This window comes from Dryobates pubescens, chromosome 1, assembly GCF_014839835.1.
Source record: "Dryobates pubescens isolate bDryPub1 chromosome 1, bDryPub1.pri, whole genome shotgun sequence".
Lineage (NCBI taxonomy): Eukaryota > Metazoa > Chordata > Aves > Piciformes > Picidae > Dryobates > Dryobates pubescens.
This window is the reverse complement of record NC_071612.1, coordinates 23,314,454-23,333,144: the sequence shown is the minus strand read 5'-3', so window position 1 is coordinate 23,333,144 and position 18,691 is coordinate 23,314,454. Positions and strand designations below refer to the sequence as shown.

Genomic DNA, 18,691 nt, shown 5'->3' with positions numbered 1-18,691 from the left:
GCAGTGTGCAGCTACACCAAGTATGCTTTTGACATACAGCATCAATATCTAACACTACACTTTGCTTTTCATCTTACATTTAAGTATAAGAACACCAGAGCCCAGGGAATTGGATGTGGCATGTGGTGCCATGGTTTAGTAGTCATGAGGTGTTGGGTGACAGGTTGGACTTGATGATCTCTGAGGTCTCTTCCAACCTTGGTGATTCTGTGATTTTGCCCTTTTCTGATGTAGCTTCCTAAGGTAGTTGTGGGCTGCTGCTCCCTCATCAGGAGGTGCAAGTGCTATGAATGTGGAACCCTTGCAGAAGTAAAATGGTCACATGGGCTTGGAGTTTCCTGGGCTGACCTGACAAAGTTGACTTTTTCAGTGGCTTTGATTTTGGCTCTCAACATTTAAAACCAGCAGCCCCTTTTCCAGAAGAGGCTTTTGTCTTACCTTAGCCTCCATTCCTTCCGTTTGGCTTCCAGAAGTGGTTTTAACTTTTCTGGTGGGATGCTCTCCAGTCGCTCCTGTAAATCGTAGACCTGTTTTTCTATCACCATTAGCATCTGCTCTATCTGCAGGTTTGCTCCACTTTCTCCTGTGCAGTGCTGATAAACCTCCCGCACTTTCTTCTCCAGGCTTTCGAGCATTTTGTCCTACAGGTAAGAGGAAATGTGGTGAGAGCCACAGCTGTGTTCTGCCTAGTAAAAGCTTGTTTCCTAGTTTGCTTATCCTAAGTGTCTGGGATAGATGGCTGGGGGGGATAGAATTGAGCCATTTTTCTCTGGGTCTCCACAACTTTGCTGTGGCATGAGACATGTTGCAGCTACCTGGCTGCCTCTGCACACCCCATGCCCACGTTGTAGCAGTTGCATGGAGCATAGAATCATAGAATCAATAAGGAAGAGACCTCAAAGATCATCAAGTCCAACCTGTCACCCAAGACCTCATGACTACTAAACCATGGCTTCAAGTGCCACGTCCAATCCCTTTTTGAACACCCCCTGGGTAGCACGTTCCAGTGGCTAACAACTCTCTGAGAAGAACTTTTTCCTCACCTCCAGCCTAAACTTCCCCTGGTGCTGCTTGAGACTGTGTCCTCTTGTTCTGGTGCTGGTTGCCTGGGAGAAGAGACCACCCCCCACCTGGCTACAACCTCCCTTCAGGTAGTTGTAGACAGCAAGAAGGTCTCCCCTGAGCCTCCTCTTCTCCAGGCTAAACAATCCCAGCTCCCTCAGCCTCTCCTCGTAGGGCTTATGCTCAAGGCCTCTCCCCAGCCTCGTTGCCCTTCTCTGGACACGTTCAAGTGTCTCAATGTCCTTCTTAAATTGAGGGGCCCAGAACTGGACACAGTACTCAAGGTGTGGCCTAACAGACATGTTTGTCCCAAGTATACTGCCTCAGCAGTGCCCCAGACCTGCCCTAGCTGTAGCTCCAATGCTGGGAAACAGTGCTGATCCTTCCCCAGTGCAACCCACTGTCTGGTTTGTTTTTTTTTTTTTCCCCAGATGGATATGACTGGTGGAGAAGGCACATTTTTGTATGCTAACCCTGCCTTGCCTTGCTCTCAGGATATACCTGCTCATCAGCTTTGTGTTCTCCGGGGGAAAAGAGGTGAGCTTTAATCATCAGATCTGCTTTTTTTTCTTCTAGCTTGGCGATGGAGGACTTGAAGGTGTCTACCTGCTGTTTGAGCTCTGCAAGCTGCTTCTCCCTAAGCCAGAAGAGAAAGGAGGTGTTTTGAGAGGGCATTTCTGAAAGACACGACTCCACGATTGCTTTGCCGGCTGGGACTGTGCCTCCTGCTGCCGGCAGATGGAGGTAACACTTCATTCCATTTCTGGGGACCGTGCACCGCAGCTCTGAGAGCAGAGGGAACTTGGGATTTTTCTGGAATAGCGGTGGTGGTGCTGGTGTGGGGGAGAGAGAAGCAGCATAGCTAAACAGTCAAGATTTTTTATTAAGTCAGTGAGGGAAGTAGATTAGCTTTGAAAACTTTCATGAGGGGATAAGCTCCCCTATAGATGGGAATGTGTGTCTACCTGCCATGGAAATGTTAGATTGCAAATGTACTTGCCTTCCCTGATGGCTTCTTCTAGAGTTTGCAGTGAGTCTACTCTCAGTGCTGGTTTGGATCACTTCAGGACATCTTTTAAGTCTTCCTTTGATCTTTCTTTATGAGAATTGCACAATACTACTGTCTTATAACCACTCCAGCATGTTAAATGCATCAGTTCCCCAGCCTGTGCCTTGAGGACTAAGGACCTAGTCCCAGGCTCAGGTCTGATATCCTAAATAACATAGATGGGATTCTTTCCCAGCAGCTCCCAAGCTGGTGAGTTGAATGTGCTGCAGCTGGGCTCCAAGGCATGAGAAAGAGACTCTTTGCTGTGTGCTGTGTGAAAGGCATCATGTGTGGCCTGCAGCACGCAGCCTGGTGTTGAGGTGCTAGTAGGGGGAAGTGGGAGTCACTTATGTTTGAAAGCTGGCCCACAGGAATGCCTTCCCCATAGTCCCAGGATCATACTTACTTGCTTACACATTCGGTGATGAGCTTCTCCACAGCTGTGTTGGTACCCTGGGAATTCTGGATGAAGGACAAGATCTTTTCCTCCATCTCCGTTAAAACAGACAGCACTTGTTGGGGATCAGTAAAATACAACTCGGCAGGCTGGAGTGGGAAACATATGGCAATGAGCTTTTGCCATCCTCTAGCTTTTTACTGTTGTACTACATGGAGGTTGGTCTGCACCAGCCCTGGCTGCTCAGATGCTCTCCCATGTAGAGACGTCTGTGCCTGCCCTTGCACATTCTATTATCTACGTTTCTGCTTTGTGCACAGCTTTATGCTGCCTCAGTAGCTCATCCCCAAACCAAGATGCATTTTGAGGCGCAAACAAGTGGTGCAAACATCTGTGACAGATGTTTCAGACAGAAACCAATGACCTCACTCATTTCAAAGTCTCCCATTATATGGTGCTATATGCCATTGAGGGGATGGCAAGCTTTGAGATGATGGTTTTTGGAAAGTGGAGGATGAAAATTAACCCAAGGGATTTATCAGCTGTGTTGCTAAAAGATGAACGTTTTTCAATGTACAAATAGACATTAGTATAATGTCTAAATATACAGTGATAATTAGTGGCTACAGTAGCTTCTCAATACCATAATGAATGGTTAGAAGGTGAGAGAAATTAGTAGATGAATAATCAATCAATAACACAGGACAATCAGAAAGTGTCACTATTTCAACATAAGCCTTCTGACCTCATCTCCATCCGAGCTGGCTTCGCTTTCCAAATCCTCCAATGAAGATCTGTAAAAAGCATTTTGTGTATCAAGCCCTTAGAGAAATGGCAGCTCAAAAGAGACCTTCTTAGTGAATTATGAACACTGCTGTTTGCTGTTGCTCTTTGCTCCTGAACAGTCTTTTCTTTGCACAGTCACACATTTGGTTCTCCCGTGGCTGTGGGCTGTTTGGGGCTCATAGGAGCTGGAGGTCACGCAAACATGCAGCGCAGGAGCTACGTCTGTCCACAAGCAAGCTGCCTTTTGAGCTGCTCCCGGCGCTGCTGGCCAGCAGGGTCAGGACGTGACGCATGAGCCTGAACTAAGAGTGTTGATCCAAATGCCTTTCATCTCGATGGGAGGCTTTGGTTCTCGGGCGATGAGAAAGCAGAGGTAAGAACCTTATTGAAAAGGCTCAGGCAGCAGCAGAGCAAGTGTAGAGAAAGCCTTGTGCTCTGTGCAGGATGTGGTACCGCTCCTCAGCAACATGCTGTAGCCACCATGGGAGTCTATAGGGTGTTTCTGAGTTTCTTACTTTGCACAGCCTAGTGCCATTAACCATCAGTGCAGCCTCTCTTCCCTGCTCAGCCCCAGGGACAAGCCAACACAAGAGCTGAAGAGTGAGGCCAGAGGTGCATGATTGCTGCTGGCAGTAGAGTCTGCTCATCATCTTTATTGCATTTGTCACTTGGTGTCATGGAAGGGTGATAAACCTCCATTTTTATTACCTTAGTACCAGCCTCACCTGAGTCTCCACCATTCCTGCCATGTGGCAGCAGCCCAGTAATTGCAGTGGTTTCACAAAGGGTGGCTTGTGGCTGCCCTGCTTAGTAGAACCTGGCAGTTGCAACATTCTGAGTGGAGGCAGAGGAAATGGCCCTGCAAGCAGTGACTTCAGTCTCTACTGATAGTCAAGGCTGGGGCCTTAGGAGACCCACTAGCCACTCACACTTTGCTTTCCAAGGCAATTGCTTTCTTTCCCTCAAGAAGCCCTGCATCTTCTCAGCCTGGCCCTACCTATTACTGCAGTTACTCTGCCTGCATCCCACCATACACTGTCTGAAAGCTCTTACTGAAAGTAGACAGTCAATGCAGTGTGGACCTACAGTGACCTTGGACCTGCTAAACAACAAGCAACAACTCCCATGGTGGCTGTGACCAGCAGTGGGAACCAATATCACAGCCACAAAGCCACAGAGAAGCTTTGCTCCAGGACAAATGCCCAAGGTAACCCTTCTGGGGTTTCCTCAACACCCAAATTCTTTGGGTAAAGTTTTCAGCAGAGGATTGGAGGATGGAGCTCTCTTGGAAGAGGTACATAGGTACTGACTTGGACACCTGATGCCTTTCTACTGGTATTTTGATTTGTTCCAACAAGACCCAGATCTCAGTAAGCTCCCAGTGAAGGTGAGGAGTATGTTCCCTCTGTATTGACTTCCAGTCAGCTGAGTGCTCTCTACAGCTCTGAAGTCTGTTGTTTGCATTGGCTTGTACTTACAGGTCTCCTGTTGATAGAAATGCTTCCAAATATTTTCCTGTTTTGCCCTTTATGACATGTTTCTCCTGCCACTCTTTCGGAGATAATTCATAGAGGAAGTCCCTGCACAGCTTGTGCTCCCGCAGAGTTCTCTTCATTCTGAGTATATCACTGGAGTGAGAGAAGTGGACAAGGTTTGCTAGGGGTCAGGAAAGCCTCTGTTTGAGTAGGTTCTTTCTAACTCTTGATAGCTTCACCCAGAGGAAGGACATGAGGCCACATGTCTTCATGGACATACAAAGACAAGAGGAACCTGCCCTGCATGCTGTGGCTCCTCATATGGAAGATGTCTGCTCACATCTTTGTGGTCACATCTTTGCTGTGACACTGGGCTTGCTAATTTGGGAAATTTTACTTGAAAATGAATGAAAAATCTTGCCAGCTCTACTCCTACTGGGACAGACAGAAAGGGACCTGGGGGTACTGATTGACAGCTGGCTGAACATGAGCCAGCAATGTGCCCAGGTGGCCAAGAAGGCCAATGACATTCTGGGCTGTGTCAGGAATAGTGTGGCCAGCAGCAGCAGGGAAGTCATTGTGCCCCTGTACTCAGCACTAGTTAGGCTACACCTTGAGTCCTGTGTCCAGTTCTGGGCCCCTCAGTTTAGGAAAGATGTTGAGTTGCTGGAAGGTGTCCAGAGAAGGGCAACAAAGCTGGTGAGAGGCCTCGAGTACAAGCCCTATGAGGAGAGGCTGAGGGAGCTGGGGCTGCTTAGCCTGCAGAAGAGGAGGCTCAAGGGAGACCTTCTTGCTGTCTACAACTACCTGAAGGGAGGTTGTAGCCAGGAGGGGGCTGGTGTCTTCTCCCAGGCAACCAGCACCAGAACAAGAGGACACAGTATCAAGCTGTGCCAGGGGAAGTTTAGGCTCGAGATGACGAGAAAGTTCTTCACAGAGAGAGCTGTTGGCCATTGGAATGTGCTGCCCAGGGAGGTGGTGGAGTCACCATCCCTGGAGGTGTGCAAGAGGGGATTGGACATGGCACTTGGTGGCATGGTTCAGTGGATATGAGGTCTTGGGTTGGACTTGATGATCTGTGAGGTCTTTTCCAACCTTATTGATTCTATGATTCTAGTGTATTTATTTTTGCCTTTCCCCAGGTCACCATTGAAATGCTTTACTTAGTTTTGTTTGGATTTTAATCTGAGACTAGGCATTTAGTTTAGGGTTTGGAATATTTATACTTAAAAAGAACCAAGAAATCCTTAAGATACTAGCTGAGTTGTTTTAGAAACAAAGCCAGCATCTGGAAAACAAAAGCTGAAACATTCTGACTCTTAAAATGGATCCTTTTTAGAAATGTTTCCCCTTGCCTCCCTTTTATCCTGAGGGCTGTGAGGGTACAAGGCTGTAGGAACTGTTAAAAGCTGGGCATGAGTGGTGTGCAACTGTTACCTCTTGATGTCCTCTATTTGGGAGTTGATTTCCAGGATCTCTCTTGTTTTCTCTGCCTGTGCTGCAGTTTCTTTTCTGGTCCTAGGGAAGAATATATAAACACAAGCAAACAGTAAGTGGGTAGTGAGTTGAAGTGTACATAAAACAGAGAAAATGATGGGGGGGAGCACTAGAAATCTCTTCTAGATATATCCTGGGTGATGCTTGCCTCCTGCCTGAAGACCCTGCTTGTCTTGGCAAAGAGAGCATGGGGTCCCAGTGTAGCTTCCAAGTGAAGAGTCAGAGTAGGATCAGAGTGGCTGGAGAGCGGCCAGGCAGAGAGGGACCAGGGGGTACTGGTTGATGGTAGGCTGAACATGAGTCAGCAGTGTGCCCAGGTGGCCAAGAAGGCCAATGGCATTCTGGCCTGTCTCAAGAATAGTGTGGCCAGCAGGAGCAGGGAGGTCATTCTGCCCCCGCACTCAGCACTGGTTAGGCCACACCTTGAGTCCTGTGTCCAGTTCTGGCCTCCTCAGTTTAGGAAAGATGTTGAGTTGCTGGACCATGTCCAGAGAAGGGGAACAAAGCTGGTGAGGGGTTTGGAGCACAAGCCCTATGAGGAGGGGAGAAAGTGCTACCAGGACTGTAACTCTGGGCAAAACCCTGCAAGGAGGTCAAGCAAAGATCTCTCGTGCCCAGCACAAAAGAGCACACGGATGGTTCCCTCGACGGCCATCACCTTTCTATGGCTTGACAACACTGGTTCAGTTTCTCCTTCTGGGACTCATGAAACATGGCAGCATCCTTCTCCCTCGTTCTTTGAGCCTTTTTCAGCTTTCTTTCCTCTTGCTCTACTATGCTGTCCATCTTTTGCATCTTCTCTCGCATTACTGCCATGGAATACTGAAACGAATCCCAAAGCAACGCAGTCACACTGGCTGGCTGATTTGAAAGATACAGTGCTTTAGCTCTGTTCTTAGTTACCTTATTTCCATATGGGAAGGAGGAGAGGCTAAGGATTTCAATTCATAGTACAAAATAGGTACCTATTTTCCAGGAGCTATTTCAGAAGGAACATAGCAAATAAGCAGTGAAATTAAAAACAGAATCCAGAAGTCCCAGTAGGAACTCCTGGATGACAAAGATTGACTCAGTTGTGTTATAGCACAGAAACAGAGGTGAATAATGGGAATATTCTAGCACAGCTGCCTTATTTTGTGTTCAGAATGGCTCCCAGCTATAGCTTTTGTGTAGGACAGCAGGAGCCAGGTGGTCAGCATATCTGTGCAGCTCACAAATGCAATAGTTGCATGGATGCTACTGGATGGTGGAAATCAACTGTGTTCCTTCCTTTCTTGGTAGGCTGTTGCTGGGCTGTGGGCTCTGAGTGTCTTTAACACAGGACTCGGACAATTAGTTCATGAGGTCTGATGTGTGCCTCCTTGGGAGGGTCTCTAGGCAATGGATCTCAGGGGCAAAAAAATACAAAATAAAGCAACACAGAGAGGAATAATGAAATGAACAGAAAGTAACATTCTTACAGCCAAGTACCTCAAGGTAAAATATCTCTCTTTGATTATTTATGTAGTCACAGAAGGTCGTCCTTTCTAATGGGTAATCTGAAAGAAGGATAGAAAGATGATCAGACTGGAGAGGAAATATGGCCAAGGCAAAACCCAGTAAATATGTGGGCTGCTGCAAGCATGGATGTGGTTGGTGCTAGAGGCAGCTATACTGATTATTACAGTTTAGACCTCTCTTAGGATCAGTTATGCATGGGCTTTCGTGGAGTGAAACTAGATAAAGTGGAGTGGAGAATCTGGTCTTTACAAAGGTTGATGTCCTCTAAACAAAAATAACAAAGCTATTTTTTATGTTAGAGGCAGAAGATTAATGTCCATGGCCACTAAAATATACTTTCAAGTCTGCTTAGTAGAAGTCTGTGACACACAATCCTGCAAACTCTCAGCTGACTCCCAGATGATTTTGAGAGCTGCCAGCTCTTGTGAAAGCCACAGGGATGGTGGAACCCAGGCTACCGCAGTGAGGGTGACACATGCCTCAAATGCAAGTGCATGAGATGAGCTAGCTCAGCCACACACAGGTTGGCAAGATGCAGCATATAACTTTTGTGTCTACAAGAGCTCACCAAAGATAGATACAGCTAACTGCTACTCCCATCCCCTTTTTGATTTTTGCTTTAGGCTCTTACTCAGCTGAGCAGCACCACTACCAAGACAGTTACTGTTCCCTACCATTTTTAATGTGTAGCTTCCCTGAAAGGCTCTTTGGAGCTATTTTCCGTCTCTCGTCATCTGTTGCCTGTTTTCTGGCCTCCTCTTCCTCCTCCTTTTGCAGAGCCTTCTTCAAACCAGTTTGTATTGCTTTTGCTTTAGTGGAGTAAGTCATTTTCTCGTGGACTTTCATGGTCTTCATTCTTTCACGTTCCTGTGAGGAGAAGTCAGTTATGTGGACAGTTCGGTTAGTTGCTTTGTTTGCTGTGGGTTTGAAAGGCATGAGTCGTTATTGACAGGCTTGAAATTTGCAGGCTCCTAACACTCTGCTGGTTCATGTCTGCCTGGTTTATCTGACTGGTCCCAGAGATAGTCTGTCTTCATTTCTTAGCGTTTGTTCTCCTAAGTTTCATAGAATCATAGAATGGTTTGGGTTGGAGGGGACCTCTAAAGGTCATCTAGTCCAACCTTCTCTACAGTAAGCAGGGGCATCCTCAATTATATCAGGTTGCCCAGAGCCTTGTCGAGCTTCACCTTGAACATCTCCAGGGATGGGGCCATAACTACCTTCCTGGGCAACCTGTCCCAGTGTTCCACTCTCCTCATGGTAAACAACTTGTTCCTAACATGATTTGTATTCTGCATCCAGCCACCAGCTGTGCCAGTTTGTACCTACTCAGTGTCCTAATTTTTCCTTCCTGGATTGTTCCTGGGAGAGAATGGAAATTTTCAGAAGCTCATCCTTCAAGTCTCCTACTAAAAGGAAACAACAGGGCAGCCCATGCTCAATACCAGCTTGGTCCAGCTTTTACAAAGGCATGGGAACATCAAGTTCAGATTGAGAGGATCTATTCAAACCTGCTCCAGAGCTTTCTGCAGGACAAAAGGTGGTTCATGCTCAGTGCTTTCACATCAGCCAGAGTGTAATTCATTGCTGCCTGCACAGTTTGGGTGTAGGTTAGGCTGATTGCATCTCTCAGCAGACATCCTTAATGCACTTCTTGCTAAGCTCTTCTAGAATCATAGAATTGTTAGGGTTGAAAGGGACCTCAAAAATCATCTAGTTCCAATCCCCCTGCCATGGGCAGGGACACCGCACACTAGATCAGGTTGCTTAGAGCCACATCCAGCCTGGCCTTAAAAACCTCCAGGGATGGGGTTTCTGCCACCTCCCTGGGCAACCTGTTCCCAGTGTCTCACCACCCTCATGGTCGAGAACTTCTTCCTAATAACCAATATGAATCTACCCATTTCTATTTTTGTTCCATTCCCCCTAGTCCTATCATTACCTGACACCCTGACATCTCTCTCTCTCTCTCCATATATATATATAACGACCTTCAACCCAAGCAAAAGCAGACTGTATCAGTCATTAGTGGCAAGTGGGGAGGCTTGATCAAGCTTATTTGCAGCCCTCCCTTTGTGATTTAGAAACAGAGACTACTTGCTTCCATCTTACTGCTGGGCTTCTGCAACCATGTGCAACAAAAAGAGCTCTCAGAGATGTGACAAGCTCTCCATCCCTTCCCACTCCCTTTGGATGGCATATCCTAAGGAAAGTACAGCTTTCTGGTCTTACGGGTTGCAATTCCCTATCTGTATGGAGAGAAATCCATGAAACCCATGTTGTCTGTCTTCCTAAGCATTCATTACGTTGGCAGTTCAGAAGAAGGTCACATCAAACATTGTAATACAGCTTCCCTGCTTACTGCAGACGGGGTTGGACTAGATGACCCTCAGAGGTCCCTTCCAACCCAGACTGTTGTATGATTCCCAAGCAGAAAGCCAAGCCTGTTGCATTGGAAAGCAAAAGGTCTTCCACCAAAGCTTTATGCCGAAATCAATGCTAACAGCACTGGCAGGTATCTTCTCCAGGAAGAGGAATGATAGGTAAATCTATCTTGTAGGCAAGCAAAGTGACAATATCCAGATCTTTCACTGGCAACCAGCAAGCTTGTGCTCAGATCTGCTTTTGTAGTTTCTCATCCTGGACTTCAGTGGACTTGGGAGAAATCTCAACTGAATTTGACAGCTATTCTTTCTGTCATGCACTTAATTACTGCTTGTATACATACTGCCTTAGCTTTTCTTCTTTCCTTCTCTCTTACTGAGAAAATATTGATATCTGAAGGAACTGTAAAGGGATTTTTCATTGGGTTTTCTTCATCCTCTTTTGGGTTTTCTTCATCCTCTTTTGGGCTTTCTGCAAAAAGTGAAAGAAGAATGTAGGAGATGTGGCAGTATATCAAGACCCAGTGCAAAGGGACTCTGCCCTGTGATATAACTGAGTCTTCTGTATTGTTTATGTCACTTGACCATATCTGCTGATTGACTCAAGGTTTCAGACAGGGATTTTGTTAAGTCTGGAGCTATTTTACCCATCTCATCTGATCAGAGACAGAGGAGGATTGAATACAGACCTTTCCTGCCAGATCATCATGACCTTACCTGACGGCGAAAGCTGAGTTTCCATCCCAGATTTGGAAGAGAAACTTTCAGGTGTTGGCTCTGTAGGTGCAGAAGGCATCTTTGACCCTGGCCCAAGGAAAATCATAAACAAATCAATCAGGTGACCTGTAACTAACTGGTGTAGTAGGTTTTACAGCAGTGCTGGGCTTAGCGACTCTCTGAATCTTAACCACCGAGCCTTTTGTGTCTGTGGGAATTAAAACTTCACTAAACTATTTGTGTTCTGACCCCCAAAGAGAGATAGAATAGAATAAAATAAACCAGGTTGGAAGAAACCTTCAAGATCATTGTGTCCAACCTATCATCCAGCACCACCCAACCAACTAAACCATGCAACCAAGCACCCTGTCAAGTCTCCTCCTGAACACCTCCAATAATGGTGATGCCACCACCATCTTGGGCAGCCCATTCCAACGGGCAATCACTCTCTCTGTGTAAAACTTCCTCCTAACTTCCAGCCTAAACCTCCCCTGGTGCAGCCTGAGACTGTGTCCTCTTGTTCTGGTACTGGTTGCCTGGGAGAAGAGACCAACCTCTGCCTGTCTGCAACCCCCCTTCAGGTAGTTGTAGAGAGCAATAAGGTCACCCCTGAGTCTCCTCTTCAGGCTAATCAACCCCAGCTCCCTCAGCCTCTCCTCATAGGGCTTGTGTTCCAAGCCCCTCACCAACTTTGTTGCCCTTCTCTGGACATGTTCCAGCAAGTCAACATCCTTCCTGAACTGAGGGGCCCAGAACTGGACACAGTACTCGAGGTGCAGCCTAACCAGTGCAGTGTACAGGGGGAGAATGACCTCCCTGCTCCTGCTGGCCACACTGTTCCTGATGCAGGCCAGGATGCCATTGGCCCTCTTGGCTGCCTGGGCACACTGCAGGCTCATGTTCAGCCTACCATCTACCAGCACCCCCAGGTCCCTCTCTGCCTAGTCCCTGGCTTATGTAAAAGCTGTGTAAAGCACAGTCCTCCTTACACACACAGATGGTAAAGCAATGACAAAACAATTTGGAGATAACAAGCCGCTCAAATTTCTTGCCTTTTCTTCCCCCGCATCTCCAGTTGAGATCCACATCCATACGTTTTCATCCCCCTATCACAGGCTCACAAGCAACATTTTTACTCCCTAAAGCTCTTACCACTAATTGTTTTGGCATCATGGGTTTCTTGAGATAAGGCTGAATGATTGTTGGACAGCACAGACGTGCTGTAGAGAACTCTGTTGCTTTTCATTTTAGGCTGCCAAAATGTTGAAGGTTACTTGCTGTTCTTTTTCTCTGAAGCCAGTCTCTTTTTGTAGTCTTTGCTATAGGTCCTAGGGGAAGAGGCATAATTGTAATGATCTCACTCACAAAGAATAGATAGACCATTGTTGAAGCTATCCTTTAATCAATAAAGGCAGCACCTCCAGGGAGGTGGTAGTTCAATTGATGCAATTCTGCTGCTGGGACCATTCCTGACCTGCACCGGTATAAGACTCAGCAGAAAATATCCCTTTCCGCTTGTGCTACTTTTAAGGCTATTTTAGAGCATCATTTTTTGCTCTGAATTGCCTCCAGTTTTTATGTGTTTTGAGCTAAAGTCATCTGGCCTAATTTCCATCTACGTCCTTGGTGCTTTGTGTTTCCTATTGGCTGTGTTTCTGCAGCTGCCCAATTAGTATCTTATTCTTTGGAGGTGTCAAGACTTTCACTGTTGCTGAGATGCAGAGGCCGAGGTAGAATTTAGGCTGTTTGAATTCATCCCAGATGTTTTCTCTCTCCTTTCCCATTCTCAAAACACCTTTTCCAAAAGCCTCCTTGACTGGCTGCTTAGGTCCCATGTGACTCTGACATAACTTGAGTCCTGTGTCCAGTTCTGGGCCCCTCAGGTTAAGAAGGACACTGAGACACTTGAATGTGCCCAGAGAAGGGCAACGAGGCTGGGGAGAGGCCTCGAGCACAAGCCCTATGAGGACAGGCTGAGGGAGCTGGGGTTGTTTAGCCTGGAGAAGAGGAGGCTCAGGGGAGACCTTCTTGCTGTCTACAACTACCTGAAGGGTGGTTGTAGTCAGGAGGGGGTTGGTCTGTTCTCCCAGGCAACCAGCACCAGAACAAGAGGACACAGTCTCAAGCTGTGCCGGGGGAAGTTTAGGCTCAAGGTAAGGAGAAAGTTCTTCACCAAGAGAGTTGTTAGCCATTGGAATGTGCTGTCCAGGGAGGTGGTGGAGTCACCGTCCCTGGAGGTGTTCAAGAGGGGACTGGACGTGGCACTGGGTGCCATGGTTTAGTCATGAGGTCTGTGGAGACAGGTTGGACTCGATGATCTTTGAGATCTCTTCCAACCTTGGTGATTCTGTGATTGTGTGAATTCGTGTATTCAGTATTGGAATCTGTTTCCAAGACTAACTTGCAAAGGTTCATTTGATCAAGATACTTTTTGTTTGAGTTTCTTAGGTTTGTTTGTTTTTTTGTTTTTTTTAATAGATTGTTTGCACATCACTTTGGGAATGATGCTACAAGCCAGAGAAGTCTAGTTGTGCCAGTTACAATTCTTAAAGTCAATAGTGCAAATAAACTACTTTGCTGCTAGAATCATTGGGCATATATCTCACTGCCTCTGACGTTCTTATGTTTCAGTAGCTACACACCAATGGCCAGGACTATGTGAACCAACAGATAAGGCATTCATGGCTTTCATTTACTGAAACATTTATTCAGTGTTTTTCCCTAGCATGAAGCTGGTGCACAGAAAAAAAAAAAACCCACAACCCACCCCAACTATGCCAAAACAAACAGGCAGAGCTCTGAAAAATAATGCAATCAAGTCCATCCACCGTGCTCCTAGGCTGCTGGATGAGTGTGTGTTTTATACACTCAAATGATTTCAATGATCCCCTTGCCTGTGGGTCATGCTTGTTACCCTCGCTGGGAAACCATGCCAAGTTCTGAGCTACGGCTCAACTATTCCAAGGGACAGATGTGTCCCATTTCTCCTGCCCCCAGAGAAGGAAAGGGTTAGTGTGTGTGACATGCCAGCACCTTCACTGAGTGAGACAGTCTCTGAAGTTGAAAACGGAAAAGAAACTCTTGTGCTTGCCCTCACCTCTTTGGGTTGCGGTTCCTCACCGACAAGAAAGCCGCTCCGGGCTGCTGTCCGCAGGGGGGCCGTGGTCTCAAGGAGATCCGGATGCGGTCCTAGACGTGGCTGCCCGGCAGCTCGCCTCGGCTCTGGGCTGTCGCCCGTTTCTTGTTTACATTGCCATGGAAACCTGTTGCCAGGCAGCACTCGAGCCGCACAGGGGGGTGCCTGGGCATTACAGCTGGGGCTCCTGTAGCCAGGACAAGTGTCCCTACCCCAGTGGAGCGAGGCTGAGCCGGATGGGTGCTCTCAGAGCCCAGCCACCACGGGAGGCTTTGCAAAGCCACCTGCCTGGCTGCCGCATTGACACATTGGTGGATACTCAAATCTCCATAATCACTGTACCCTCTTTCTGAGAAGACCAAACCAGTTTCAAATGGATCGTGCTCTTCTCTAGGCTCTTTCAACTGTCTATTAATACAGCTTCAGCTTTCTGGAGCAGCACTTCTTGTCGCTTACCAAGAGGTTTCCAAACAGCTTTCTCCATCTGAGTAACTTGTGCAATAAATAGCACAATTTTCTCTAAGTGCAAGCTCCCATGTGATTGTTGTCGTTCTTTGCTGTAATTGCTGATTATCAAGAGACTGCATTCAGGCAGCAGAAGGAAAATGCTTGCACAGAAAGAAATTTCTCTTTATTTTGCACATGAATGCTTTGATTTTTTTTTTTAGCAGTGATGCAGAGAAATGTAGTGCTATCTTTAGTGTGTTTTGGGAAATTTCCCAAGAGTATTGGGGACTATGCATAGGGGAAAAAAAAAAAAAAAAGACTACAGAAGGATTTCCATTACCAAAAAAAATAATAATTCAAGAATAAATTGTACTTCAGATGCCTTTTTCTAAAGGCATGATAGCAAAGGCTATTTTGTCCAGTTTATTACAGAACTGTGAATTGGTTGCAGTAGTAACACCACAGAACTAGACAACAAAATGAATGCATTTATGCCAGACAGAGCCCAAACTGCTCAATCTCTATTGCCAGTGAATGGTGCATTTATATATCCATTGCTCTGCTCTGTTCTGTCCTTGCTAAAGACTTCTTTCCCCTGAATGGAAGAGAGGTTATTTAAAAGCAGAGCTGTGCTTTGTGAATTCTTGGAAATGTTAAGCTCTTCGTAGCTTTGGTTCGTTGTTTATGCCCCACACATGCCATAAGCCACTTAGGCTTTGCCTTTCCTTGAGGGCAAAGAAGTTTTTAAGGCCGGAAGGACATCTGGGGTCTATTTTTAGCCACCATTAACTTGGTTAACGAAAGGAATAAATAGCATGTGCAACATCATGGGGAAAATCTGCCTGGTGGCAGAGGCTGTGCATCTCTTTTGCAGTTCTGTCATGTCACTTAAAGGAAACACAATTTTGGGGATTATTAAATGTCTGGACAGTGCTTCCTTGATGTACAGCTGAGAAGGACAGGCAGTTGGCATAGTGAGAGTTGCAGGCTGCTGCTTCTGTTTCCCACAGGACTGGGAGCCAGCAGTGGGCCCAGGGGGCCAAGAAGGCCAATGGCATCCTGGCCTGCATCAAGAATAGTGTGGCCAGCAGGAACAGGGAAGTCATTGTGTCTCTGTACTCAGCACTGATTAGGCAACACCTTGAGTACTGTGTCCAGTTCTGGGCCCCTCAGGTTAAGAAGGACACTGAGACTCTTCAACATGTCCAGAGAAGGGCAATGAGGCTGGGGAGAGGCCTCGAGCACAAGTCCTATGAGGAGAGGCTGAGGGAGCTGGGATTGTTTAGCCTGGAGAAGAGGAGGCTCAGGGGAGACCTCCTTGCTGTCTACAACTACCTGAAGGGAGGTTGTAGTCAGGAGGGGGTTGGTCTGTTCTCCCAGGTAACCAGCACCAGAACAAGAGGACACAGTCTCAAGCTGTGCCAGGGGAAGTTTAGGCTGGAGGTGAGGAGAATGTTCTTCACAGAGAGAGCTGTTAGCCATTGGAATGTGCTGCCCAGGGAGGTGGTGGAGTCCCCATCCCTGGAGGTGTTCAAGAGGGGATTGGCCATGGCACTGGGTGCCATGGTCTAGTCATGAGGTCTGTGGTGACAGGTTGGGCTTGATGATATTTGAGTTCTCTTCCAGCCTTTGTGATACTGTGTTCCTGTGATACTCAAGTAAGTGTTTGCAAGACACTGCCTACAAGAGCTCTGCTGCTTCAGTGTGGTCTCTGGTGAGCTGTCAAAGAGAAGTTTTTCTGCTGATGTGTCTCTTTGGGACACTGTTCTCCTGCCTTTCTCCTGCATGGTGGGGAAGCAGCTTTGAGATGGTTATGGAGATCCCATGGAGAATATGTGTCTGCTTGTACGCTTCTTGCAAGGTCCATGCATGCTGCCAAGCTTTGTAGAGAAACTGAAAGGAAGAGAAAATGACCATGTGGTTCTCCTCCATTTGTACTTCATTTGCAGTACAAACACCCTGCATCATCACCACTGCTCAATGAAAGATGCCAAAAGAAACAATATTGGAGACCACATCCATCCCAGCATGTCTGTTTCCCTGCAGATCTTCTCCCTTTCCAGCACCAGAGGCTGAATGGCCACATTCATTGACTGCTGCACAGCAAATACAGGGCCTCTTGACAGCAACTGGGATGTCTCCTGTCTCCTTATGTTGTAGGGCACAAGGAAGTGATGGCATGATAGGAAAAAATTACTATAGCTTGCAGTGCAGCCATCCCAAACAAGGGTAAGCAGATAGTGTGGAAGGTAATCAGGAGACCTCCTGTGAACAGTGAAGCTGTAACACTCAAGTGCCATGGCCTCATGGCTTCCAACCACTGGCACTGCTATTTCCCTCCAGCTCCATCCAGCTGAAGCTTCCAGGCAAGGTTTTATTTCCCAGCGGGAAAAACGTATCCTGGAACCTGTGCACGACCAGAGCCCACCACGAGATGGCAGCAACCTTGTATTGCAAGGGCTGAGAGGTTGACTCCGTCACCCGCAGTTTCCCCCTCTTGCTTCTCCATGACCCTTTTACCTTAGAGATGACGTCTCTAGGCTTGATGAGCACCAAAGAACCATGGCCTATCCTGTGGGCTGAAGGAAAAGTGTCCTCAGACGTGGGCTCTGCAAGAAAACCCGTGCTCTCAACTCTCATCTTTGCAGACGGGCGGATGGAGCAGAATTCACCCAAGTTTTGTGTCCTACCACTGGTCCCCAGCTGTGGTATCCCTGGGCTGTCTCATCGAAAATGAATTTGTGGTATTCTTTCAACTGATCTGATTTCAATCTAATGGATGAAAGCTGCTAAACTCTCTGAAGTGCCACGTGGACAAGACAACCCCTGTCATCTGGCCTTTCACAGTGGGTACACATGGTTGCTGTGTAATGACTTGGAAAAAAAGCAGCAAGTGCTCAGTAATTTGTAGTTCACATTCATTCTTGCTGAGAATGCAGACTCCTTCCTGCTGAAAAGAAGAGAAGATGTTCTGCAATCTTCATCCTGGGATCCTTGCCAGATCTGGGTGAGTTTCTTCTGCAATGCAAAGCTTACTCCAGTGTGTGCTCCGGTGGCAAGGAGTCCTTCTTGTAGTGACTGTCAGCAGTGCTCTCCTCAGATACTGCACACAGACAAGCATTGTGCTTTGCTCTAGCTTTGAGCTAATGCCACCAGCACCATGAAGAGTCAGTTGACTCAGGCTCCTGGGTTTCTGGATCAGTGCAGGGACTGCTTGTTGATCACTGAAGTGGAGGTGGTGCAGCAGAGCCTGGTGCAAATACAGCAGAAGATGGTGGAATCCCAGAATAATACCATTTGGGAGGGACATTTGGAGGCCTCTAGCCCAACCTCCTCCTCAAACTAGGGCTAACTTCAAAATCATATCAGTCTGGTATGACATTTTTCTCAGCCTTGCCTGGTTGTCTTGAAAATTGCTAAAGAGGGACATTTCCCAAACTCTCCAGGTAATGGAGGGTAAGATCTGGGAGTCTGATCTTGGGCTCAGTGGGGTGGCCCCACTGGTTTTCTCTGGTAAGGATGTAAATAAATTATATGGTTGCAATTTCATGGCCAGTTTGATCTGATCCCAAACTGAAAGCTGTAACTGGCTCCAGATTTCTCTTAGAGCTCAGTACTTTTGGGACCTAGGAGTTTGCATTTTGCCCGTTGTAAAGAGAGCCACAAAGCTGCAGCCAAGGAGACTTTCCTAACCAGGGCTATAAATCCGTGCTATTTGCAGGGACAAATGTCCCAGGAACCTGAGGTTAAAACTTTATGATTGTGCATTAAGCTCTTAGGGCACAGTTCCAGCCTTTTCCTGGCCCTTGCTTTGTGGCAAAGCTACAGCTGCTGTGACTGCATGGGAACTGGTCCAGCTGAAAAATACTCTGCCTGAAGGAAAAAGATCCTTTCTATTATGATCACCATGATGGCTTGAGGAAGAGGGACATATGGGCTGGGGGGAGGTGGCATTGCCTCTTTCAGTGAGAGCTTGTGCTTTGGTTGGCTTAGGGAGATAATGAAACTGCAGCTTTGTGGTGGTAAAACAGGCTGATGCTGCAAGCCCTGCACACGATTTTCCTTCAGTAGGGGTGTATGGACAGACCAAAAAGGCTTCATAAAGGTATGGGATATGTAAGGGCTGCAGAAAAGAGCCCTTGGCTCCAAACTCTGCCCCTGTAAAGTGGATTAAAGATAAAAACAACCTTGTTATTCACTTTGTTCCTGAGCTGTTTCAGTCCTGTCTATCTTCTTCTCCAA

At 47.0% G+C, this 18,691-nt stretch overlaps 1 protein-coding gene across 1 annotated transcript in view; it reads right to left on the bottom strand.

Annotated features, from left to right (window-relative positions):
• The window catches only part of CFAP100 (cilia and flagella associated protein 100), a 36,856-nt gene that overhangs the window by 1,159 nt on the left and 17,006 nt on the right, over positions 1 to 18,691 (bottom strand). The window contains exons 3-14 of the mRNA XM_054172726.1: positions 10,867 to 10,953; positions 10,494 to 10,621; positions 8,440 to 8,632; positions 7,736 to 7,803; positions 6,924 to 7,087; positions 6,206 to 6,286; positions 4,772 to 4,921; positions 3,253 to 3,301; positions 2,517 to 2,656; positions 2,059 to 2,074; positions 1,564 to 1,695; positions 439 to 641 (exon numbers count right to left, since the gene is read on the bottom strand). Coding sequence (XP_054028701.1) covers positions 439 to 641; positions 1,564 to 1,695; positions 2,059 to 2,074; positions 2,517 to 2,656; positions 3,253 to 3,301; positions 4,772 to 4,921; positions 6,206 to 6,286; positions 6,924 to 7,087; positions 7,736 to 7,803; positions 8,440 to 8,632; positions 10,494 to 10,621; positions 10,867 to 10,953 — 1,411 coding nt within the window. The remainder of the gene's footprint in view (positions 1 to 438; positions 642 to 1,563; positions 1,696 to 2,058; positions 2,075 to 2,516; positions 2,657 to 3,252; positions 3,302 to 4,771; positions 4,922 to 6,205; positions 6,287 to 6,923; positions 7,088 to 7,735; positions 7,804 to 8,439; positions 8,633 to 10,493; positions 10,622 to 10,866; positions 10,954 to 18,691) is intronic.